Raw genomic sequence first — 26683 nt, 5'->3', positions numbered from 1 at the left:
AATGATAAAAATCGTTCTAGGCCAGAACCTCATCTACGTTGAAAACGTGATCGAGATCGATAGGGTGGTTCAAAAGTTATTAAGGCACTTTCAATTTCATGTATAAAGATTTTAATTTTAGTTCACCCACAAATCAACACGTGGTTACCAAATATTAATGCCGAAATCTTAACACAGCCATGACCCTTGTCCTTAGAGATAACAGCAAAGCAGGTTTTTGTTTGGTATCATCAACATCCATTTTGAAATAATTAAACTCAAACAATAACGTTTTAAATTGCAATTAGATTGCCACAACATATTACTGTAGAGGTACAGAAACACAGTTTTTATTCTTAATTATATATATGGTTATGATCCTTGTTCTATTTAGAAATAACTAAATTGAAATAATAGAGCTTTTTAGTTCCACTTAAATAAATGAACATAAGTAATTATATTTTTTCTTACAATTGTTCGTTATAGTCGCAATATAACAAGTAGAAGGCATTTCTTGTACAGTTACATGTGTTAATACTTTCGCAACCTATACGACTGTCTTTCCTAATTTCTCAATAATACTCAAGACCAGCATGGAAATATGTAAATTGAAAATTGCTGTTTTCAACATATCATTGCAAAAAGTGCACGCCATTAACAAAAGATGTCTGTTCCGTATACGTACAAGTCTGGTCTACATGCTATTCTTCGTCACAGCGAGGTTACGTCCATCATACAATTTTTCCTCTTTGTTTTGGCAAGACTGTGCTACTTTTCTTTATAAGTACTTTTTGGGTCGTCCCTTATCAGCAGCTTCACCCGAGCAACCTGACCTAGTATGTGCATGTCGTGTAACTTGCAGCGGACTGTGATTGTCGGTACGATCTATGGGAGGTGCTTCTTGAGTTCGTCTGCTACTAGACCGTAGTCACGCAACGGTTATGAATGGCAATGCTCCCCCAGGACATATCTTTGAAAGTTGCCTTCCAACCAGCACTCCTCTTCGCCGATATGGTTTTGTGGTAAGTTTTGTAGGCCATCATCCCTCGCGACCCTTCCCAATATGCTTGCTACTTTTGTGACCCTCACACCACGTAACCGAGCATCAGGAATTAAGCCTCTTTGGAAATAAGAGAACTCTCCCATTTTACACTATCGCTATCTGCTCAATTCACTGCATACTACCATTTTACTGGTCCTCAAGTATATAGTACGGAATTTGCTTTAGCATACCACTACTAACAATCCGACACTGCAGTTGTCGCATGACCGTTGCCAACCCAGAATTTGAAGTGTTTCGAATTCCATGTGCTTATATTAGTTTAAATAGCCACCTGTATGTAGGATTCAAGTTATAAAATGTGTAAGAAAGAAAATATTTGGAAATAGAAAAGAATTTGTAAGGACTATTAAAGTAGAAGCTTTGAGGAACACAAACAACAATAGTGACTAGATGCCCTATCCATGGATAGATGGATGATAGAATACAATGACAAAGTTTTGTATCTGCATTGATGAACCTTCTGGATACGTGAGCCATATATGTACCCATTTTTAAATCACTGTATGGTGCAGCATTTGAAGGACCACGTATTATCTTCATTTGTAAATAAATGTTCCAGCTTTTATGTAATTTTCTATACTTCATAATTTGTATTACATTATGTAGTTATTCGTAAGACTTTTGTTTTCAAAGAAGAACTGCGGCTCGTGGGTACATGTTCTTGATCAACTAACTAGCTCTATGGCCTGTGGAACCCGGAGGATCAGTGTCGTGTTTACGAAAGCTCTCCATTGACTTCTGTTCTCAGCCAACTGGTTCCAGTTTCTACTTTGTATTCCTATTTATGTGAGACCCATCTTAATACTGTCCTTGATCTCCTTAATGGTCATTTTCCGATCGGTCTTCCAGTTAAGACTTTGAAATCGTTCCTACTTTATTCCATTCTGGCTACATGACCGAACCACATCAGCCTCCTAAATTTGATGACCCTAACAATGTTTGATAAACCGTATAAATTATGTAGTTCCTCGTTAAGAAGTTTCCGTTATTCCCCATTTCCGTTCCGTTTGCGTCCGAATATTTGCCCAAGGAACTTGTTCTCAAATAATTTCAGTCTAAGTTATTCCCTCAGAGTAAGCAACTATGTTTCACAACCAAACAGAACAACAGGCATGATTAGCGTTTTATATATTTTAAGCTTCAAATTACTCGACATAATTCGCGACGACAAAAGATTTTGAACTGAATAATAACACGAATTCCGTGATTTTAGTCGACATTTATTTGTTTATTTTTTGTTCGTGAATATGGTTCTTGATTAAATTATGTGTATTTTGGGGACGAAACTACATATTCGTTGAAACATTGTATTTACATATTTGAAGAAGTTTGGTAGTTTACAGTCTCCTAAAATTGAATATTTCAGTCTCCTAAAATCGCATACTTTGCATCAACTATCGTTGTCAAATACATCTCAGTGCTCTACTTGAGCGTAAAAAAAAAAAAAAAAAAAATGAAACAGTTGAAGAGAAGTTGGCAGAGAGTTTTGAAAGATGCCATTCATTACGGCAAACTTCAAGAGTCAAATCTTCGCAGAGCTTAGTTGTCGATAATGTCTCCCTAGCGCACAACTCAAGGAAACGCCATTATTACCGCGTGAAACGAAGTGAAACATTAATTTGTGATGTCAAATTACTTGCAAAATTACATTTCACATTCCTTAAATTTTGGAGAGTCTCCTAGTTATTTTTTTTCTTTCTTCATTTTTTCCTCCCTTATTTCTTTCTTTTTTTATGAAACTTGGATCTCTTAGGACAGAATTCCATCCACTTCAACAAACGAGGCTTTCTTTATGAACAATGTGTCTTTAATAAAATTGAAATCCCACTGTCGGTTGCTTTATTAAGTTCAGTAATTGTTCTCCACTTAATGTGAAATAATGGTTCATTCAGCCAGTACATTGTCCTTTCTCGCCTTCAACTATTTATTATGATTATGATGAGGTGTCTTCGAAAACTTTGTCCCCATTTAGGCATGAAATCAAGCTTTCTTATAGCCATGCTACTGAATTGCATGAAGAAATACATATGTCTTTAAGATCGGAAAGTAAATTTATTTCGTTTCCAGTTAAGCTTTCTGTTAGCAAATGAAGATGAAGATAATTGGAATATATTTGATTGGGAAGTGTTTGATGAATTGATCAAGTGTAAGGACACGTACACAAATGACAAAGATGGTTTGATTTACCACCAGATCTGAATGTTTGATGTGAAATAAGTCAACATTATGCTTATGAGTTCAAAAGATACTGTGCAAAGAGAAGTTGCTTTATTCAATGGTTCCTGGTCAATTACATGAAATATGTAATGATTTTATTGTCTTAGATATTTAACAGTGTACTAGTTCCCGGATTTGATTATTGCTTATGCAATGTAAGTTAACACACTATTGTATAGCCCTAAAATTTTGTTCAACCCTTTACAGTACTGTTATTCCCTCTGATTTTGTTTTCGTTTTCAAGTTTCCTTGTTTCCATTTCAATATACGTGTACGGTCGGTAGTTTAACATATTTTAGCATTCTTATTCTTCCTCTGCACCTGCCCATATACTTATCGATGTCTAAAATACAAGATCTGGTATCTGACTTTACAGGGGTTGAAGAACACCTGCTACGTTTCTTCAATGTAATCACCTTTTCTGTCATACACCTGGAAAATGCCATACACTGTCAGCACGTCAATCTTTGTTCATGATCCGCAAGGACACCTTGTGGCACGGATGATGGCCTCTCTTGTGCCGTAGAGCTTTCGGTTAAGTAATTCCTTCATTTTGACCCCCCCCCAAAAAAAATATATCACTAAGTTCCTGAAAACATTGTTATGTACTGCAATTACGTACCACCTCAAATCTTGATTCACGCACATTGTTCATCTTTCCGAATCATGTTATGGCTCTTCCTCCACCTTTCTCTGTTTTAAATCTCTCCTCCTGTGTTAAAAAAAGTTTTAATTTTATTTTTCTTCGGCACTGCTTCTTTTGACTGAATATCTCACAGTCGTTATCACTCCTCACATTTTATCGCCCTATATTCCCTTATCAGCTACGGAACTCATATAATGCTGAAACAGATCCCTCTGGGCTAAGAATAGCGTTGCCATAATGTTTTGTCCAACCTGTGTATAATGCAAGGATTTCTTTACATCGTATACAACGTAGATTCTCCAGGATCTTACACATGGGAGAGTGTGCACAGGACACGCATAGGTAAATTGTTCAAGCCTTGATGAAAATTGGCCTCCCCGTGCCGTAATCGTCGCCAACACCTAGTGGCCCAATTGCCGGTAAATGTCGATCGTCACTATAGCGACACGTCGAAGGATTGCCGCTAATGTGCCACTGGCGACAGGGTTTCGTTGAATCGAAAGAGATATCCAGGGTCAGGGTGTTAAAGGTACCACCGCGTAGCAGCGAGGACTTCATTTTGGCTCGCACTCCTTCGATTCGTCGCGGATAATCATGAAGGGACCAACACGAACTATCGCCACTAATGTGCTTGCGCTTATTATTATATATTATTTTTTTCCCTGACGAATTGTTCCTAATGTAACCTCCAGGGGTGAGCAGGTAATCCCTGCTTCTACATCATAAAGTGAAAAATCTTGAGATAAATGCGTATAATTGTATGAATTTAGATGGTAACAGTCGTCGATCATTTGAAAGTGAATATGGGAGATCCATGAAATAAAGTAAATAGACGCGCGTCATTTTGTAACAAAATTACATGGCAAGCGGTTTTTAGCTGATCCCAAACGGTTATCGTCGAATATACACGGTTACAGGAGCATCCAAATTAGCCAAATTAAAAAGACCTCAACGATTTATCCCTCTACAAGTGGCATTTTCATCATCACCTCTGTGCCCAAGTCGGAAGAACGAGCAAGTTGTAATCCAAAGGTTGGTTGTTCGCGCCCACCCCGATGTCCTTTTTTTTAAATGTTTTTTTTTGAACTCACCTTAATGTAAAAAATACGCATATAGACGATTTAACATATTTTGGAGGAGTAATTTTATTGTTTATTGGCGTTCCGTCGCGTCTCTGCCGCTGGTGGTATAATTTTTAAAACGGAAGTGGGGCCACCGCTGATCGTCGCTGCGGTGCCGCCAATTTTTGGCAAGATATCGCTAGTTGCCTATCGGTGGTCCACCGACGCTTACGGCATGGGGCTAAGTATGACATCTAAGAGAAATTCCATAAGCAAAATTATAGCTGCTACTGAGTTGAGTTGATTTTGATTTTAACGTCCCTTTCAGCAGCGAGTCTATATATGAGACGGGACCTACTGGTTACCGTGTAATCCGAACGACGTGAGCTCCCGCCAGGAATCGAACCCCAGTCTCCCACTTCAATTATAGCTGCTACCGTTCGAAAGTCCGAAAGTCTAAAATGTGAGAAATGTGCTATGATAATTTTTATGGGCAAAAAAAAACTTTCCTTAGCCAACAGAAATCGGTTCATTCTCTCACTCATGAAATTGATTAGATACTTCCCAATGAGATAGAGGCGTGAAACTCTGCATAAAATTACCGTATAATGATTTGAGTATGGAAAATGTCCGAAATGTGAAGAGTGTGCTATGGATTTTTTTTTGGGCGAAAAACTATCCTTAGCCAAGCAGAAATAGTTTCACTCACTCACTCATGAAATTGATTAGGTATTTCCCAATGAGATAGAGACGTGGAACTTTACGTAAAGGTACCTTATAATGACTTGCGTATGAAAATGTCCGAAATGAGGGGAATGTGTTATGGAAAATTTTTATGGGAGAAATCTGTCCTTAACCAAACAGAGATTGGTTCTTTCGCTCACTCACCATTGACTAGGTAATTCCTAATGAGATAGGGATGTGAAACTCTGCATAATGGTACCTACCTTTCGTAACGACTTGAGTATGGAAAACGTTCCAAACGTAATGAATGTACTATGGGGATTCTTATGGGCGAAAAACTGTCCATAGCCATTAGGTATTTCTTAATGAGATAAAACTGTGAAACTCTCCATAAAGGTATCTTATAACGGCTTGAGTATGAAATTTGAGAAATTTGCTATGGGGAATTTTCCACTGGCAGAGAAAAAAAAAATGTATTACAATCAGAAATCGGGAACGACTCCGTTACTCAACACATCATGTGCATAGTGATAATGTTGTCAATCGTCCGAGTGGTCAAGTGGGTGCCTATCCCGCTGGTCTATTGGCTATAACGTGCGCATTTGGTGCACTTCGTCCCTGGTTCGATTCCCGGTGGATGATCCTTTAGAATTTAAACTGTCCTCGATGATTCTGTGTTTGTTTCCCTGTCGTTCTAGGTGAATAGACAAACAAGCTAAGATCAATGAGAAAAATCTGCTATTCGGACAGCAGTATACTGTACAAATGTATGGGATCCTTATGTTTACTAGAGAAATCAGTACTTAGCATACATTATTCATGTGCTACATACTTTTCCCGTTTACATGTTACACCAAGTCGTTGCAGGTTGTCTGTCTTCAGTAAATTACTTACGTATATATATATATATATATATATATATATATATATATATATATATATACTATGTGATCGAAAGTATCCGGACACCTGGCTAAAAATGATTTACAATTTCGTGTCGCCCTCCACCGGTACTGCTGGAATTCAATATGGTGTTGGCCCACCCTGAGCCTTGATGACAGCTTCCACTCTCGCAGACATATTTTCAATCAGGTGCTGGAAGGTTTCTTGGGGAATGGCAACCCATTCTTCACGGAGTGCTGAACTGAGGAGAAGTATCGATGTAGGTCGGTGAGGCCTGGCACGAAGTCGGCGTTCCAAAACATCCCAAAGGTGTTCTATAGGATTCAAGTTAGGACTCTGTGCAGGCCAGTCCATTACAGGGGTGTTATGGTCATGTAGCCACTCCGCCACAGACCGTGCAGTATGAACAGGTGCTCGATCGTGTTGAAAGATGCAATCGCCATCCCCGAATTGCTCTTCAACAGTGGGAGGCAAGAAGGTGCTGAAAACATCAATGTAGGCCTGCGCTGTGAGAGTGCCAAGCAAAACAACAAGGGGTGCAAGCCCCCTTCAAGAAAAACACGACCAGATAATAACACCACCACTTCCGAATTTTAGTGTTGGCACTACACACGCTGACAGATGTTCACCGGACATTCGCCATACCCACACCCTGCAATCGGATCGCCACATTGTGTACCGTGATTCGTCACTCCACACAACGTTTTCGTCCAATGTTTACGCTCCTTACACCAAGCTCTAGTCCGCTGGTCTAGTGGCTAGCATGGGAGCCTTTGTTGTACAGGGTTCTGGGTTCGATTCTCGGTGGGAATGTCCTTGGGAATTAATGTTGCATATGGCTCCTTTAAAAGTGTACAATTCTAAATTTAAATCCAACAATATGCTACAATTGAGAATCCCAATATACGATATTGATATGGTGAACTACAAAAATAAGTGAAATCTAAAGAAAAACAACAAAGGTGCAAAAAAAAGTGCAGCCAAGTTCGTCAACCTCAAAAAGTGTTGAGATGAGGATGGATGAGCCAAGTTCCTTGGCCACTGCATCTGAAACGAACAATGGAATTTGCCGCGAGGTGTAAGGGAAAATGATGTTAAGGAGCCTTAGGGATAGTGGTGGGTTGGGACCACTACCAACCTTATGAATACCAACTTCGCTAAGGCACATATACAGTATACTGCAGTAAGATTGGTGGTTCGAAACCCAGACAAGGAAAACTTATAATCGTCCACGAGGTGTCAAGGAAAATTATATTGACGAGCCTTAGGGATGATGTTTGTGAGCGTGGTGGATTTGAGGGCCACCACCATCCTTAAGGCTGACATGTCTCGGCTGTGAAACTAGGAACAGACAGCTTGGTGTATTCGAATATGTTAGACACCTCGCGCCAAGTTCCAGTGTTCGTTTCAGGTGCAGTGGCCAAGAAACTTGGCTCATTCATCCTCTTCTCTACACTTTTTGAGATTGACGAACTTGGCTGCACTCTTTGCACCTCTGGAGTTTTTGTTCAGATTCATATTCTTTATGTGCTACCAAATGAAATATTTCAGCTTAACGTCCTGCGATTATGTCCTTTAAGCTAAGGGAGGTGATAAAGCATATGAATGGTAATGGAATACTTGGTGGAATGAGAAAGTGGGAGAAAACGGAAGTACTCCGAGAAAACTCACGGATATAATGTTGTCCATCACAATCTTACTTGGCTGGGGATTGAACCAGGGACCCTACCCGCCAGAGGTAAGCGCTCTACCACTGAACCACCGTGCCCCCATCATTTAATGTTCAGCCGCGGTGGCTCAGTGGTTGAGCGTTCACCTCTGGTGCTCGGAGTCTCCTTTAGCCTAACCGTCATAAAAGTGGGAAGTAAAACTCAAAGATTTCATTTCATTTTTTTTTAATTTAATGTTCATCATTAAATAGAATTTGAGCTACACTTATACAAACTACTACCGAGTTTCAAGTTCTCTTTAGCTAACATGCTTCCTAATCATGGAAACCGTGAGGAACACGACAGAAGTTATGAGGTTATAATTACCCTTACAATGCAGCGTCCAGCCAGAATAATTTAACGATTCTGGCGCCAATCCACTCATTTTATTTATTAAAACAATAAAGTGACACTGGTAATACACGACGCGTCAGACATGTTTTGTATAGCACAAGTAATGAAACAGAGAAATAGGCACGACAACCTGTAATAATGTACACACTCTGTCCTATCATAAATGCTAGGAATTATTTACAAGATTCAACGGTCATCTCTAGAACACTTTGGAAATAACAGTCAAAAACAAATACTCGTCTTAACAAGGCTGTAAAATGTAATGAACTCTCCTACATTGGCACTACAATGAATCGAAATTCTAGCTCTATTACAACCTACGCGAGCAACAGAACCGTTTTCTCTGCTTTATCAGCTAAATACAACTCCCTACTCACTAAGCTCCATGTTTGTTGAAGGGAACACCATGTTGTACTTAATGGCCGAGAGACGAAAAACCAATAGTCAACACCTACCGTCACGCCAGCTATGTAGTCCATTTTGCCATTACATTTTGTGAAGAAGTATTGCAGTGATAAATCATTAATTAAATTTCAACATTACCTTTCGATTATTCAATGTTGATACTGATGGAGGAAAAATAAATAGTATGAAGTTTACACAAAAGTCTTGTACGTGCTAACAAAACGCTACATATATATATATATATATATATATATATATATATATATATATATATATATATATATATATATATATATATTAATTAACTGCTTGAAATAAAAATGAATGCGAAAAAAGGTTTTTCACTACAGGTGTCAAGAATTAAGCCAAAGTTCACTTTTCAGCAATTTGTTCCAGCTATCATATAATACGTTCAATATTCCCTAACACAATTATTCAGTTTAAAACATCAGTACATTTTAAAAGACATACGAGGTGAGTTCGTAAAGTATCGAACCTTATTTTTTTCCCGCCTAAAGCAATGAAGTGTGGGATACTTTCTTCTGTGTAAATGTAGAGGGGACGCTCATGCGCAGTCGTGATTTTATCCGCTCGGGAGAAAGTGTAAGTCACTGGCAGTAGGGTGAAGATGTGTAGTGAGCGGTCGTCCGATTTCTTTTCTTTTATATATTTTTTTAATATAAAATTACAGAAAAAACTTCAGCGGCGATATTGCTTCAAATTTTGCCAAAAGCTTTGGCGATGCCCAAAAAGAAACTATTCAATCAGGTCGATACATTCAATTTTGAACGAGAATTTGGGCATGAGAAGATGTCCATGCAATTTGATTCAGGCTTTCGTAATCAAACACAGCATTATTGTGTGTCGTACGACTCCCTGCTCTCCCGACATGGTTCCGTGTGACTTTTGGTCATTTCCCAAGCTAAAAATGCCACTGAAAGGACCCGATTTGAACCAAGAGAAGACATCATACGGAATTGGACGACACGGTTGCTCACCATTCCAAAAGCACTCCAGAATTGTTTCCAACAATGGAGGGAGTGAAATGTATTTTTGCCAACCAAAAGTTCGATACTTTTTGAACACACCTCACATTTTCATTGTAGAAAGCTATATTAAATGTTAAACTTCTACAACATTGTACGTATATTACAACCTCTTCCGTAATTATTGCTATGTCAGGCTATTAAAATGTCAGTCTGGTTGCTGAACCATTTAAGAATTCTCCTTTTCGGTACCGCTTACTTAATGTCAAATTAATTATTCGTTTTGTTCTATTTTATTTCAGGGTATAGCTTCATTCATTGAACTTTCTTCGACTGCTGGCATTTGCATTGCTGCATCTGAGAAAATCTTGAGAAATGCCAAAACTGAAGATTTTGACAGAATAGTTGAGAAACTTGGGCAAAAACCTAATGCTAGAGGGGTGATCATGTTTGTTGATGAAGATAATACAAGGTAAGTACAAGTATTATCATTGATTTAAATTGATTTTTGAAGCTTTAAGGTAACTTTAGGTAGTTAGTTGCTTGGTTTCAAAACTGGTTCCCCTTTCAATACTAAAGTTATGTAAGACGTGGCCCTACAGTTTTAATGCTTGATCCGGATCAAATGGGCTCCCACAGGGAATTGAACCTAGGATTCCCGCTCCCAAGGCGGGTACGCTAACCGCATAACAACCATGGGAATATTAAAGGTGATTTAGTTCAATACAATACCGTAATATTATAAAGACCATCATTGTCTATTAATTCGTAAATACAAATTGTATTAATATACTTGTAAAAAAAAAAAAGTTTAATTTTAAATACCTTGTTAAAGTTTTCTGATACTGGAGGCCACTTATATATTCAGTTATTAACATAAACATAATTGACAATTTTCTTTTGTTAGAGAAGTGCACTTCACATAGTATGCGGACATTGTTAACTTAAAATAACAGATCAGTATATGAAGCAAAAATGTAAAAGAAATGTATGCATTACATTTAAAAATATCCAAATTTTGTTTAAAATTTTTGAGTAGTTACAGGGAAACTGCGCATTACTATATTTAATCCGTAATTTGCAATTTTTGTCAATATTATGACTGTGGCATGCAAAAGTCCTTATTAGAATAACTGTTACAAAGAAGAAATCAAAGTTTGGTGGTATCATCATCATTATCATCATAGGTATTCTGCCATTATTGGCAGGGCACTTGGCGCAACTGAGACTCCTTTATCCTTCACGGATTTCAGTTAACTTTTCGCTTTTACGTGCGACTTCTCTGTTTCCATATCGTCCATTAGGCTAATTGTAGTCTTCTTCACCCTATCCCTCTCTTTCCTGCCACCATATCCTTTAGCACGTCACTTATGATAGAATTCCTTCTTAGCCAATGTGCCAACCAGTTTCTCTTCCTGTTCTCAATAATATCTAAAATTGCTCTTTTCTCCTCCACCCTTTCATTCATATTCCTCTCGACCCAGCTAATTCTCTCCATTATTTTCCACGCCCACATTTCAATAGCTTCCATTCGTACAAAAAAATATAGTTTTTGTATTTCGGTCATAGATTTACGAGCTACTAACCTAAAAATGGTAATTTTATAGTTAAAATATATGAGTACACATGAAAGAAGGATATGGAAGATATTAAGTTCCACCGGCGTTGTACAACAATACGTAGTAAGGGAGATTTTCAGTATGTTTACATGATTAGTTACTAATGTTGAACTACTATAAGTGCTGCAGGAAGTTATTTAATTTGTTTATAATACTTAGTGCTTACACTAAAATTTGCAGTAGATATACGCAATCTTCGTTTTAAGAAAGAAAAAAAGGAGTACATAATTCATTGATGTTGCAGCCTGTCCATATGTTCGATACTAATTCGGTAAGTCTATATTGGCTAATGACCACAATTACATTACGAACGAACCCAGTGCTGTACTCTTTTAGTCAAGTAATATCCAATCTAATAGTGTCAATGTCTCTACACTGTAAATGTGTAACATAATACAGCAAATTAATTATTAAAATCAAGACATCCAAAATAATAGGCTGCTCCAATTTTTTTCCTAATATGAAATTAAATAAAATCTTTCAAGTTAACTGCGGGTGCGGTGGCTCAGTGGTAGAGCGTTCACCTCCGAAGTTTGAGGTCCCTGGTTCGATCCCAGCTCGCGCCTTGTGGACTTTGTAGTGGACAAACACCGTGCTCGTGGGTTTTCTCGTTTCCTTCCACTTTCTTCCTTCCACCATTTCACTCATCTCTCATCATCACCGTCTCCTTTAGCCTAACCGGCATAACCGTGGGACGTAAAACTTAAAGATTCCGTTCCATTCCATTTCAGGTTAACGTCACACAGTTACCTTTTAGTCTAAGGGAGATGGAAGATTAAACTAAGTGAACAACGATGGAAGAATTAGTGGAATAGAAACGTGGGAGAAAACGCGAGTACTCCGAGAAATCCCACGGATAGAAAAGTTTAATGGATAAATGAACTGGGTAACAAAATATTAATTTATCTTATGCTACCGGAAGGCTCATTCTAGCTTACTGACCTAGAGTAGCTAGGTGGGACCATTAAAACTGTAAAGCAGGAGTAGGGTGGTCAGGTTTCCTCTTTGATTCAGAAAGATAGCCACATGGAACACTGAGAATAAAGGAGCAGAAGTGAAGAGATAGATTAGGGATTAGGGTTAAAAGTAGCACATACGCAAGAACTACGTAATTACTATCTATATATTAAAATGCTAGGTTTGTATGCTTGCTTCTAAAGAAAAGTTTATTTGTTTGCCTCAAATCCTTTCGACAAAGAGATTTCGAAAACCACAATTGCTAGAAACGTGCCATTTTCGCTGGTCGATTCCAATTTTTGTGTATATTCCAGTTCTAATTCAATATGTGGCCGTTATTTTTTATTACATTTTTAGAGGTACACTGGAAGTGTTGAAATGTAAAAAGAAAAAAAAAATGAATAAACATATTCTATGTGTTACACATTCCAATAGAGCGTGCTTGTATACAGGGGTTCTATATCTATCAGGCCTTTTGTTCATAATCAGGAAAACGAAGGATAACAATTTCTCCAGAATAAAATGAATCTTTATTGTTTGGAGTGTTTTGCCCAATGAACATCATATACCGCTGACATTACAATTAATCGTATGTAATATATTTGTTTATTACATATTGCATGCAAGAATAAAGAAAACACTCATCATACAGGAATTAGAAACTCCAACCGGAAGTAGGCTCAATTTTGCAAACGGTACGAGATATTGAAAATATAACCGAAAAACAATCTCCCCTTTATGGTACCCCTCGCCGATTTTTATAAAGACAACATGATACGTTATTAATTCTCGTTGAATTTATTTTTCTAGTCGCTACCTTAACCTATATTTTTTTTTAGGTAATACATATTCTGGCCACACTGTAATTTCTATGGATGACAACACTGAAAATTCTTCCGATTCGTATTTTCGAGTGTAGAATAACATTACAGTGTAGAATAACAATAACATTATTGTTCTAAATTACATTTCGTTATCTCTTTTTACTTACGAAAAACGGACAAAAGAAAAATGTTTAGCTTTTGTATCATTTTTAGTAGTATCCCTCTTTAAGCAGTTTTCTTCAGTTTATAAAATTTTTAACTTGTACTACAACATTAGCATATTGGTACTGAACAAACCAGAAATACATGATTTATATTTTCTAACTGGTAGATTAGATAATGGTAAATTAGATAATTGTGTCGCTGCATTTGAACGTCAATAGTTCTATCATTCCACATTTTATTTGAGCAAAATGTCCCGAAATACTACTCCGTCATCTACAGTGACTAATCTGTCGCACGACTATTTATTTTCGCAAGCATATAAAGCTATGAATGATCTAATACAAGACAATTGAATTACCATTTGTCTTTCAAGGTAGGTTTTCTTTGGGGCAAAATTTGGGAGAAAGCTTTTGCTCACATCCTCTTCTGGTTGACTGATGGAGAAAAATGTTTGCTTAAGAGAAGCCTTATGCTTATTTCTCTCGCTGACGTCAAAGCGCTGGCGCTCAGGTTGCATAAAAACACCCAAGTTGCGGCTTGTTGCTAAGTTGTTAACGTGGGAGTACACGTCCAAATCAATACGCTGAAATGCTGTTACAACACTTACTATAGTGCAGCAAGTTATTATACATATTGCTATTAAATGTATTTCATTATTTAACTGAGTCTGTTTCAAACTTTTACTCTAGCAACATAATTATGATAATTTAAAAAAAATGCCTTGGTAAATGTCTAAATTTTGTTTTCTTTCCACAAAACATATACTAGCAGTAATGTATCCTCCGTCACGTAAAGATCAATATAGTATCTTCAGTATACATATATTGGTGTAACTCAATATTCAGTATTATTATTTGAAATACAAGTATATGAATAAGTCAAAAGCCAAATTTTGCACTGTTGAATAAATAATATTTCCAGCTATTGAGTTGTTAAGAAATTATGTTTAATGTTGGGATTAAGTGTTGAAAAGCACTTAAAAGTGAGGTTAAACTATTTCAATCTTCAACTAAAACAAATGCAAAATGCACTGCTCGCCATGTTAGGAGAGCTATCTTTCATCTCTCTCTCTCTCTCTATCTCTCTCTCTCTCTCTCTCTCTCTCTCTATATATATATATATATATATATATATATATATATATATATATAAGATGAATTTATTTTCTTGTCTCTGGTCAATTTCAACGAGAAACAAAGGGATCAGTTTTTTAGGCCTTAAACACAGAAAATAAATTGTTTCATAAAATATGAATATTTTGAAGGTGAATGTATTGTGAGTTATACACTGATCAAGCAAAACATTATGGTCACCTGCCAAACATCTAATATATCCATAGTTGGCTCACAGGAAAGCAGCAATGGTGTTTGGCACGGAAGCAAGGATACCTTGGTAGGTAGCTGAAGTCAAGGTGCACCACATCTGCATATACAAATCACTTAATTCCTGTACATTCCGCAGAGGTGGTCGATTAGCCTAAATCTCACATTAAATGATATCTCAAAAGTGTTCAATTTGGTTGAGATCGGATGAGTTCGGAAGCCATAGCATCAATTGAAATTCACCACTGTGCTCCCCAAGCCGCTTTAGCTCAACGTTGGCCTTGTGACAAGGAGTGTTGTTCTGCTGAAACCATTCGAATCTGGAAATGTAGCCGATATGAATGAATGTACATGATCTTTAATAACTTAGCGGCCATGGTACCTTCCACACGCTATACTAGACCCATGGATGACTATGTTATTGCTTCCCAAACCATAATGGGGCCACCACTAGACTGTTGTCATGCTACTCTGCATGTCTCGAGTAATTGTCTTCCTAAAAGAGGACGGATTCTGACCGAGCTATCGATGTAACTCAGGCAGTATCATGATTCATCGGGCCATACAACGTTAGCGATTTATTTGAGGTTCAATGACGTCGGGCACGTACACATTCCAGTCATTATTAATTATAACGTACGGTAAATATTTGTACTTATGTGGAATGTCAGCTGCAGAGACCCATATCTAGCAATATACGGTGAACCGTGTGCTCAGATACACTTTTGTCTTGTTCACTAGCATTGTGTTTTAAAGTCTACTGTTAATCGTGCCACAGTTTATGCCCTATCCTGTTGTACCTCCATCGACATTCTACGACGGGTCTGACATTTTAGTGAGGTATAACCGTCGCAATTCTTGTGGTTTTGTCCTTGTTTCACCGTGCTTTTCTTGCCTTAGGATGAAAGCTACGACAGATCCCGAGCACACCTGACAAATCGCGGTGTTTCTAAGATTCTCATCCCAACCGTCTGGCCACCACAGTCTGGAGACTATAAAATTCTGGTATCACAGGTCTACTCCATTCCTCGCAGAAGCATCACACTGCCTGATTGAGTAGGATCTCTGTAACCGTCTGGCAAGCAGTTATGCTGTGTTCTATCCCTCGTACATCAATCCAACGACTTCGATCAAAAAGTAGTTTTCTCTTCTTTTCTCTATGGTCTAGGGAACAAAAAGGTTCACTGCCGCGTTCACAAAAGCTGACTTCACTGACTGAGTTCACTGACTTCTATCTTGAGCCAACTGGATCCAATGTCTACTTTGTATTTCTATTTCTGTGAGATCCATCTAAATATTGCTTTCCCATCTATGCCTAAGTCTTATGGTCATTTTCCGATTTGTCTTCCAGTTAAGACTTTGAAAGCCAGTTCAAAAAGTAGAAGGATGTGATAATGTTTTGGCTGGTCAGTGTATATAAATGATTAGGAAAAGAATGTAAACACCTTAGGAAAATGTGACTTACTTCATTAGCATAGCGTGGGGACAGGGGACCCCTAAGAACAATTCTGATTTGTTATGGGATGGAGACATGAGCCATGGATTGTTTCCAGAGGAATAATCTACCATCCATCATGCACTGCAGTATTTAGTTTCGTTATCGGGATGGAGAAGCATATCTGCTTTAGTTTATGAGCTCTAAAACTGAACACATGTGTTTAATAGTGTTAATCTCTGGGTGAGCCAGGGTAAGTAATTTAATATATCCTGACATTCATGAAACCGTGCAACAATAATTCTCGCAGTACTTCGATATAAGATGGAGAAAGTTTCAAGCTTAACCTTACCTGAGCATCAACCGTACAGAAACACAACCTGTTGTTGGAAATAAGGTGAAAGAGAAGTGCTCGGAAAATATCAAAATATTCCGATTGTCAACGGTTTACTTTATATGTCATTGGCACTATTTACCCGCTTTGCTCTAAATTTGCTGGCAGCAATCAATGGTTTGGAAATTACAACTCGACCGCGATGCAACCTACATTTGACTTTGTCACTATAGGCAGTTTCAGGTGAGTTCCGGAATTACGCTTGCTTCATTCGCTTTATAGTCCTTGGTGCCTCAATGCATGACAATCCTTGTAACTAAGGCATTTCTTTCGTTCACTATTAATGTACCGATGTTCTTTCGCCATTTGTTCTGTAGGCCATTTGTTTTTGCTTGGAAAGTCTCATTGAAACTCTGAAAGGTGTCTCGTTTTCCTTCACCACAGTTTTTCCGCTTCAGTACACGCCTATGTTCTGCTTCAGTTAACGCACTGTAGACTACACCTAACATCCCACTGACAACATATACTTACCCAATGGAAAGCCGTGCTTCCACGACCCGTTGTATTCTGTCGGACCACCAGCACCCATTTTATGATATCGCAATTTCCACAGCAACAAATTACGTTGAAGTATATACATAGGGATTCATTCCATTCTTCCCTATAGGTTTTCCATAGCCTAGTAAGGGCGATGTTGAAGACGTTGTTTCAAGGTTCTAGATGTGCTGAAATGTATTGGTCTGGTATCAGGGCTTTCTACAGAAATATTCTGAAATTTACGGATTTCCATTTCCTATGCCACGTCATTATAAAACCGGAGGGTCTGGGTCGACTGTCTCTCATATGGATGGATCTGTTTCTTGGAGCTCGGTACAAATGATGAATGGGTCACAATGGATTCTAATGTGATAACCGTCTTTCTTTGAATCATTCTTCTCCAAGTGTCTCTCGTACAGTTTGAGTAAGTTTGTATTACGTTCAGCAATGTAACGCGGGACGAAGTTGTGAACCCGATCCTTATGAGCATCCGAAGAATAAGGTGGTGACAAATGACGTAGCTGAGAGAGGTGACTGCACCAAATTTATTTTTTGGACCGTCTCACGTTACGGTGGTGGATTCCCCTAACCAGTCAGTTGAGAAAACCAGGAATCATCCCAAGGGACTCAATCGTTAATAAATTCGAACGGGCCCTTTTTGTTGGTGAATGCTTCTGCATGATCCATATTTGTGTTGTTTTGGCCACGATACCTTTAACTGTGTTCACTCCAATGTTAAATTTTTTCTCGATCCTTTTTTCTTCTAGTTTCTAGTGGTAGTCTCTAGAACCAACACACAGACTACATGGTGGATGATCGAATTCCTTCAAGCTAAACTATTTGACCAGATATTCAGTATTACGTCATGAACGTGTTCCCTATCATCCTTGAACTATCTGACCAATTACGCATTTTACTGTCACTTATTCGATTTTTGACATTTAACTCACACAGCTGGACATGAATATTCAAAGCTGTAATCACTCTTCTTGTTCAAACCCAGATTCCTGAGCGTCTTTTGCAGTCAGGGGGCCAGTTATTTTCTTAAATACGTTAATCTTACACTACACTGAGTACAAATTGACACTGTGATAGCAAATGGCGTATGCTTGTTTGTAAATGATGCCAGGAACCTGTGAGCTCACTTATTCACAAGGAAACACGAAATTTCAAACAATATTCACAAGAAAACTTTGCATAAAAATATTATCAAGTATTCTACTTGTTTTAACGACCTGGGACTAACGAGTTTTATTTTATTTAACTCTAATTTAATCCTAATCTAATCCAGAATAATTTAACCCTAATTAGTAAAAGTAAGTCTTATTATATAACTATAACATTATGTTTCCTAAATTTCTTTGAATATTTTTGTTGTTCTTGTTTTCCATTTAATTTGGAGGTAAATTCATTACCTCAATCTTGACCAATATTAACTCCAAACAGTAGAAATGATTTGGCAAACCTCAAGGAAACCACGGCAAATTGCATCAAATTTGAATATTTTTTTTTAAATGAAGCTTATCGAACAAGATCGTTCTCTTATCATATACTATGTAATGAGGGTATCTTATTTGAAACCGGTAAGCCTCATTTTCATTCAATTCTAGCGTTCATAAATATATCTGTGTCAATCCCACTGCTTACCAGGCTAATAGAGATACTACATTGAATATATATATATATATATATATATATATATATATATATATATATATATATATATATATTTAGGCACATATTTTATATATATATTTATCCCACAATTATGTAATTTAGGCTAAGGGAAATGGATAGTTAAGGCAACTGAATGATGATGCAATAATTGGTGGGATGAGAATAATGGAGGAAACGAGTGTACCCAAGAAGACCAACAGACACAAACTTACTTGACATGAATCAAATCAGGGATCCCAGGCACCAGAGGTAAGCTCTCTTCAACTAAGCCACGGTACTCCTACACTGAAATATGTAAAATGCAGTCTTTTGTGTGAAATGCAGAGAGACATTTAAAGACGTACAGATAGACATAGTCTGTACAGGCAGAGACGTACCGGTTTTATGTGGGACATCCTATATATGGGGTGGCTGGAAGTTTTTAAACAAAATACCTCAAAGGGATCAAAATGCATTGCTTTGTTTGTTCAAGCCCCGAATATGAATAGGTAGGTTGATATTCTGAAGGAAAGCTTCTGAATACGACTGCACATACACGGAGATGAAGAGCATAAGAAACTAACTCCTAAAACAAAGCAATATTCCAGTAAATTTAGTTTCAGTGTGTTTACAATGCAATGCAGTAGTTAATGCTTCATGAACATAAAGGTGCATATATGGACTCTGCTATATTTGCTTACTGAGAAGTAAAGCGATGGAATTCAATAAGAATGTCAGTGTTCTACTAGTCACCCTGAAAACGCCGAAAGCATCTTTTCCCTTGACTAATATAATCTAATGAATTGTTTACGTCTCTAAAATTAGTAAGCAACATTGCATTAGTAAACACTAACATCCAGGCGTACAAGTTGAAATTCTAAGTAAGCTTAGAGTAACTTAAGAAACTATCACAGAATTTTGAAATCAGTTAGATATATAATACAGTGAAAAATTCGGTGCAAGTTCTAAACTTAAATCACATTTAAGTTAACCATTTCGTTGCATGAGAACCACACGAACGTAACTCCATTTTCATACGTTTACAGGAGAGAGGAAAATATGTGATTTTAAAAGAAAAAAATAAAAAATAAAAATAATAAGTTAAAAATATTATTGAATAATAATAAAGGCATTACAAAATGGGTTTCAATACTACTCAAATGACAGGATAGCTTAACAAAATGGTAATTCAGTTTCGTCCTACATACTATTGAAATGAGATACGTTCCTCTGACTCTAAGCAAATTATTTTTAAAGGAATTGTTCTTGTGAACATACGTTTAGCAAATTATAATAGCCTTCAGTTTTCTTATTACGAGCTCTAACTAGAAACGCTAAACATTGAAATCTAAATGTTAAAATAGTACCACTAAACAATAAAGAAAAAGCATTTAATCACTATCACCATCATCGTCATTACCTTAGCGCTGCACACGCTGCAGAGATGGCAAGTCAATGAAAACTTGACCCAAGACCCACTGACCCACCACTCATCGTGACCCACAACCCACTTGACCCATTATGACCCACTCAACCCGCCATGATTCATACTGACCCCACCCGCCGAAACCCATCGTCATCAACTCTGACCCATTCACGCCCCCCACCCCCTCATCTGAATAAATAGTTTACACTTGTAATAAAACAAACCTGTGAAATTATCACTATCGGAGTTTGCGTATCTACGGTCAATCGCTCAAGCACCGCTCCGCTACAATACCGGTGGATCTGGCCTTTAAGATATAAAATGGTAAAGTGTTTCCCATGGGCCAAATTACGATGAATATCAATTTAATTATCATATATAGTTATTTTCTTGTTGAATTACAGGTACATTTAAGTGGAAAGTAGGATGAAATTTAAAAGTCTCAAAAATGAAGTTAAAGTAGGCCAACGTAAAGAAAAAAGCTGTAAAATTTTCCATATACTTCAGCATACCGTGCAAACTTAAGATTTCCATGCAAACTTACGATATAAATTGTATATCAATCTTTCCCACAACTCTATGGTTTGATTGCTTTGTGCTCTGAACGTTCCATATAATAAACACAAGCTTCAGCAATTATTATAATAGGAAGCAGTTAAAATGCGAAGCACTTTAGTTTTTGTTTCTCAATTCTATTTTACATGTGGCAGGCCTGGACCACTAAACTTAGTGATCAATTTAATGGGTAGATGATATTTCAAATCAGCATATGAAACTGAAGTATTCGTCAATAAATTCTTAAAATTCTGATCAATGTTTTGAAAATGATATAAACATTTTCCAGAGTCCAATTCATGATGTTTATTGCTAAACATAAAGTATAACTAAGAATAGATTTTTTTTAAAAAAAAAATAACTATTTACTTTATACAGTCTTAATCTAGTTAATTCCAGTGGATATTAGTGGTCCAATCACCCAATCACCCTTCGGTACTTCAAGTGCATTTAAGTATCGCCAACTTCCCTTAAAAGTTTCAAGAAACTAGGCAAATAGATTATAAGACTCAGAAGATAGGATAATCAGTAGTTTCCATGTGTCATGCGCTTAATAAAATCCAGTTTATGTACGAGTATACAATTGATTACAATTTATAATATATTCCAATCCTTATTCATGGTGTGAAGAAAATGTGCGTGAGAGGTGATTCTACGTATAAAAAATTCCAGAAAACTGCTTCTATTCAGAGATAAGGAATGACTGGAATCATGAAATCATTGTTAACTTCTTTCGGATCGATTGATGCATCAGTTCACCGAGTCGTTGTTTTGCTAATAGAGTGCTTCAAACTAGAAACTGCGTTCCGGATTTTGTTCCATGAGCTTTCCTGTTTCCTTTCATGTATAAGAACACTTAGTACAGCCATGTACTCTATCTACATCCTGAATATTTTTCCATCACTTTTATTCGAAACAATCTTCAAGAATTTCAATAAGAGAGTCATTTTTGTAACACTTTTTTTTTAATGACGGCAGTCAGACACGTACTCATAAATTAATTTCGAGGAGGGTTCAAGGCTTTTGCGGACGCCCAAATTCAGAATAAGTGTAAACTTTACACGTGTCGATAATTTTGAGTACAATTGTAGTACCGGTAACCCTATATTTCAAAGATATCGGAATTTCAAAGAAGGTGGCTTGACAGCAATATCAAGCAAATGAAATTATGGTTAACCTTGTTTCAAAATCTATCTTACCTATTCGTCCTAGTATTGTCTCCTTTGGATTAGTTGTCCTTCTTTTAGTCTTGGGTCTAGGGTTGGAATCATCTGATATTGATGATAAAGATTCCGGGCCAGCACTAGGTACATAATCATCACTTGAACATGAACTCAAAATATCTTTGTTAAATATACCATTAGATTCTGTGTTTTCTTCACCCATTTTTCTTGGCGTTATTCAATTCTGTTGTTGATAGTTACGATTCCGGATCAGCAATAGGCACATAATTATTACTCGAACACGAATTCAAAAGATCTTGTTTGTTTTCTGTACCGACTCAAAGTTTTCTTCTACCGTTTTCTCGGTGTTATACAATTTGTTTAACTCGAGAACTCTTCTTACCCTCGAAGTCATTTTGCAATTCATAAACTAACTATGCGGGACGACGTGCTAGTCAGTACCCACACTTCGTTCGCCACTCTCTTGTTTTTTGTCATTCTTTCTGAGGAACTAAAGCAAACACTAAAAAAAAATCAAAAGTCGGCACCAAAAGGCCGTCTAAAAATAACTTACGTTGTTGCAGACTAGTACTTGACAAAAATGTAATTTTTACATTTTCCTAGGGAGAATAAAGTGAATCGACATTTTATTTTGCTTATATAATAATTATCATTGATGCGAACGAGACAAGATTTGTGGCTATTTCGTCTCGAAAATGTGCTGTAAAAGTGATGTCTCGAATCGAAAAATGTATATTTCACTATTGGAAGAGCCGTCTCTCGAGCTCGACTCGAATTTTGTCAGAAAAATCATGTCTCGACTCGTCTCGTGCGCATCCCTAATAATTATATAACATTTTGTTTACTTGTTTTTTAAAATAACGAAACAACATTGTGCTTTCAGCATTTCTCACTAACACGTATTTTTGAAAGTTCTTCAGAGTTTTCGAGTCAGAGAAACGTAGGAGCCAATACGTCTCTTTGGTCCTCAAAATTGAATGACCTCTTTTGGGACAGGAAAACGTATTGGATGTTACGCTCCTTTGACTCACAAGTTCAGTTCATAAATGAGAGATACGTTACTGCTTTTTAACGGCGAGAAGAAGAGATAGAGTTACGTAGATTTGTTACCAAGTGGGCCTTTCAAAATTATGTAGATGTATATAAAAGAAAAACAAAAATCCGATTTTTGGAATTACGTTCCTCTGGTTATCATGACGATTTCTCATCCTCCAACCAATAGAATTTAGATATTGTATTTTGTGTTGTTATTATTTTACTACTTCAAATGCACTACAATTGAATCGTTGAGTTTGAAAACCGGTCATCTCCATCGAAGCTAATTTAAGAGGAGTGACAAACAAAACTAAATTAGTCAATATACATCTGACATGTAGGACTCTTTTCATTTTCGGACCCTAGAACTGACATTTTTCTACCTTCCAAAAATGAAAATAATCCTATATGTCAGATACATATTGGTTATTTTATTTTTGTTGTCACTCCTCTCAAATTAGCTTTGATGGAGATGAACGGATTTCGAACTCAACAATTCAATTACTTGTTGCATCATCTAACCAAAAGAAGTTGGTGAAGACAAGTGGTCTGCAATCTCAAACGTACAATCGTAAGACATAAGTCAGCTAAAGTCAGGTACAAGATTCACTTGAAACACCTAGAACCAATATTATAAACCACTCACGTCTCTTTCTTATTACACCAAAACCTAATAAAACTCAGAAATAAAATGACATAGAGTAATGTAGGTCAGAAACTAGTTAGTACTCCAAGCTATAGAGCAATAATATCTTGCATGAAATATTGGTGTCCTATATCTGTAGGACGTGAAAAGAGGCCAACGAAAATATTCAAAGCCAAAAACATATTGCAAACAGTAAAATAAGCTATAAGGCTGTCATTATTAATTATTAACAAAAAATGAAAAGTTATGCTTTGTGATCTGTGTATTAAAATGCTACGTTTATATGTTTGTCCCCAATCTTTTAACAAGGAGATCTCGAAAACCGCAAGTGCTAGGAACGTGCCGTTTTCACTGGCTCGATTCCAAATTTTGTGTAGATTGTCCAGTTCTAATCGAATATAATAAGCATGGCATTCTTTATTCTTTATTCATTATTTCTTTATTGCATTTTTAGGAAATGTTGAAATTACAAAATAAATAAACAATAAATAAAGCATAATATCCTACGAGTTATACATTCCAACACAATACATTTGTGTACGTGGACTGTATATCTCTCAGGCGTTTGTTTCATGACCAAATGATAATGAAAGACGAAGGATAACCATTTATCCAGACTAAGATGAATCTTTATTGTTTGGGGTGTTTCGCTATATATCACTGACATTATAATTAATTGTGTATGTAATGTATTTGCTTATTACATACTGCATGCAAGAAAAAATAAAACACTGATCATACATGAATTAGAAACTTCCACCGAAAGTAGGAACACATCTTGCAAACGGTGTCAGATATTGCAAAAAAAAAAAAAAAAAAAAAAAAAAACAATTTCCCCTTTATGGTGTCTCTAGCCGATTTTTATCAAGACGTTTTTCATTTGTATCTGTAAAGGGACATGTACAAATGTTGTGAGAAATGACAAGGAAATTCATACTCATATGTGAATGATGCGCTTTGTAGAGAGCGCAGGTTCAGCTAGTAGAACTTAAATATTGTTATTTTGTGTTTTCATTATTTAAGTACTTCAAATGCATTACAATTACTTCGTTGTACTATCTAATTAAATTAAAATGTGATGTGCGATCTGAAACGTAGAATCACAAAACATAATTCAGCTAAAGTTAAGTACAAGACTCACCTGAAACTTACCTAGAACACGAATTTCTTCAATAATTCAATACAATAAACAATTCGTGTCTCTTGGTTGTCACATCAAAACCAATTAAAGCAGAACCATAGAACGTAAAATTCAGAAATAAAATGACGAAACAATTCAGAGCTAGGAACATATTGCAAACAGTACAATGACCCATACGGCCGTAATTATTAAATATTAACAACATAATGAAAGATTATGCTTTCTGATATAAAATAATAAAGTATTAACATTATAGTTGAGTTTATGTAGTACAACATCATTGTGCTAACGTTCTTACGTGGCTGCCAAGGTATCAAGGACGGGCCTATTGGAATGCGAACACTACACAGGTACGAGGCCTGGGTGGCTCGATGAGAATCGTGTTACAGCAGTTCCATTAAGTTAACAAAAGTCGCTTAAGAGGGTTCTCGACGCCGAAATTAAATTGCCGCAAATTTTAAACGTTTCCCTAAATATTTCATAAAGTTATAAAAGAGGAGAAAAATTGCAAGTTGTTGTTCTTTTAACAACGTGATTTTACAAATGATAGCGTAGTTACAACTCCTCTGAATGTTTTGGTTATGTAAAAAGCTAGGAACGAATCGTTTTTTTGTTTTTTTTTCGCGTTAAAAAGATGATTTTCTAACTTTCAAACAACGGAAAACATTCAGAGAAGTTGTAACTACGCTATCATTTCTAAAACCATATTGTTAAAAGAACACCAACTTGCAATTTTTCTCTGCTTTATACTTTTCTGAGATATTTACGAAAAAGTTTAAAATTTGCAGGCAATTTAATTTCGGCGTCGAGAGCCCTCTTAAAGGTGACAGAGCGTTCAATTCTGGTGTGTAGGGTTCCTGGTTCGATTTCAACTCGTGACAAGTTGTTTTTTTTTTTGCTGGACGAACATAATATGCGTGAGTTTTCTTATAATTCTCCCATTTTTATTTTATTCTACCACTTCGTTCATTAGCATCATATCCATCTCCTTTAGCCTCTGAGTATATCCGTGGGGCGCTAAACAAATAAAAAAAGAAAAAAAGAAAACAAGATTTTTAGGAATGATCCAAAAATGGATCAAATGATTGCCAACTGGGCCAATAATTTGTTTTTGAATCAAGGGTCACAAAATTTTTGAACGGACCCTAAATCGAGTTTTCGTTTTTTTTTTTTTTTTTTGCGGAATAAACAAATAATACTGTGTTAAGTGATAGTTTGGATTTCGCTACACTATATGTACTTCTCCAGATATAAGGCGTACAAGAAAAATTTTTGATTGAAGTATTAGGTACGGGCAAAAGTTCTACCGATTTTGGTGTGCATATGGATGTGAGAAGAACACAAAATATAACTCACCTAGGACTGTGTATAATAACCAGCATGATCAATGACCTCTTCCCATCTTTCCGGTAGAAAATGAACCACACGCCAATAAACCTCCGCTGGTTTGGCCTTGAAGAACTCGCATAAGGCACTTTTTACAGCCTCCACATCAACAAAGGTCTTCCCAGTGAAGACGTTTTGCACAGCGCGAAAACGGTGGAAGTTTGTGGGGGCTAAGTCAGGGTAGTAGGGCGGGTGGGGTAAAACCTCCCAACAAAGGTCTATTAGGCAACCTTTTGACGTGTCATTGCAGCAGTATGTTGCTTAGCATTATTATGCTCGATGATATTCCCTTGACGATTGACAAGGCCTTCGACCGCAATAATTCCTGCAGTATTTCAAGCTGTTGAGAGTAGAAGGCCGCATTAATGGTTTGGTTAGATTCCAGGACCTCCCAATGAACGATTTCTTGAACATCCCATCCCAATAACACTTTCTTGGTATGAAGTTTTGTTTG

The 26683-nt window shown here is 36.8% G+C and overlaps 1 protein-coding gene across 2 annotated transcripts in view; it reads left to right on the top strand.

Moving 5' to 3' along the window:
- Positions 1-26683, top strand: part of LOC145687918 (metabotropic glutamate receptor 8-like) — a 1213247-nt gene that overhangs the window by 893762 nt on the left and 292802 nt on the right. For both annotated transcript variants that reach the window (XM_081761477.1, XM_081761476.1), the window contains exon 4: positions 10310-10479. In XM_081761477.1, the coding sequence (XP_081617603.1) occupies positions 10310-10479 (170 nt within the window). The remainder of the gene's footprint in view (positions 1-10309; positions 10480-26683) is intronic.

Source organism: Thermobia domestica, chromosome 6 (genome assembly GCF_964235325.1).
Source record: "Thermobia domestica chromosome 6, izTheDome1.hap1.1, whole genome shotgun sequence".
In the NCBI taxonomy this organism is placed as follows: Eukaryota; Metazoa; Arthropoda; class Insecta; order Zygentoma; family Lepismatidae; genus Thermobia; species Thermobia domestica.
Note: the sequence above shows the minus strand (reverse complement) of the source record. Positions and strands in the feature narration are given on the sequence as shown.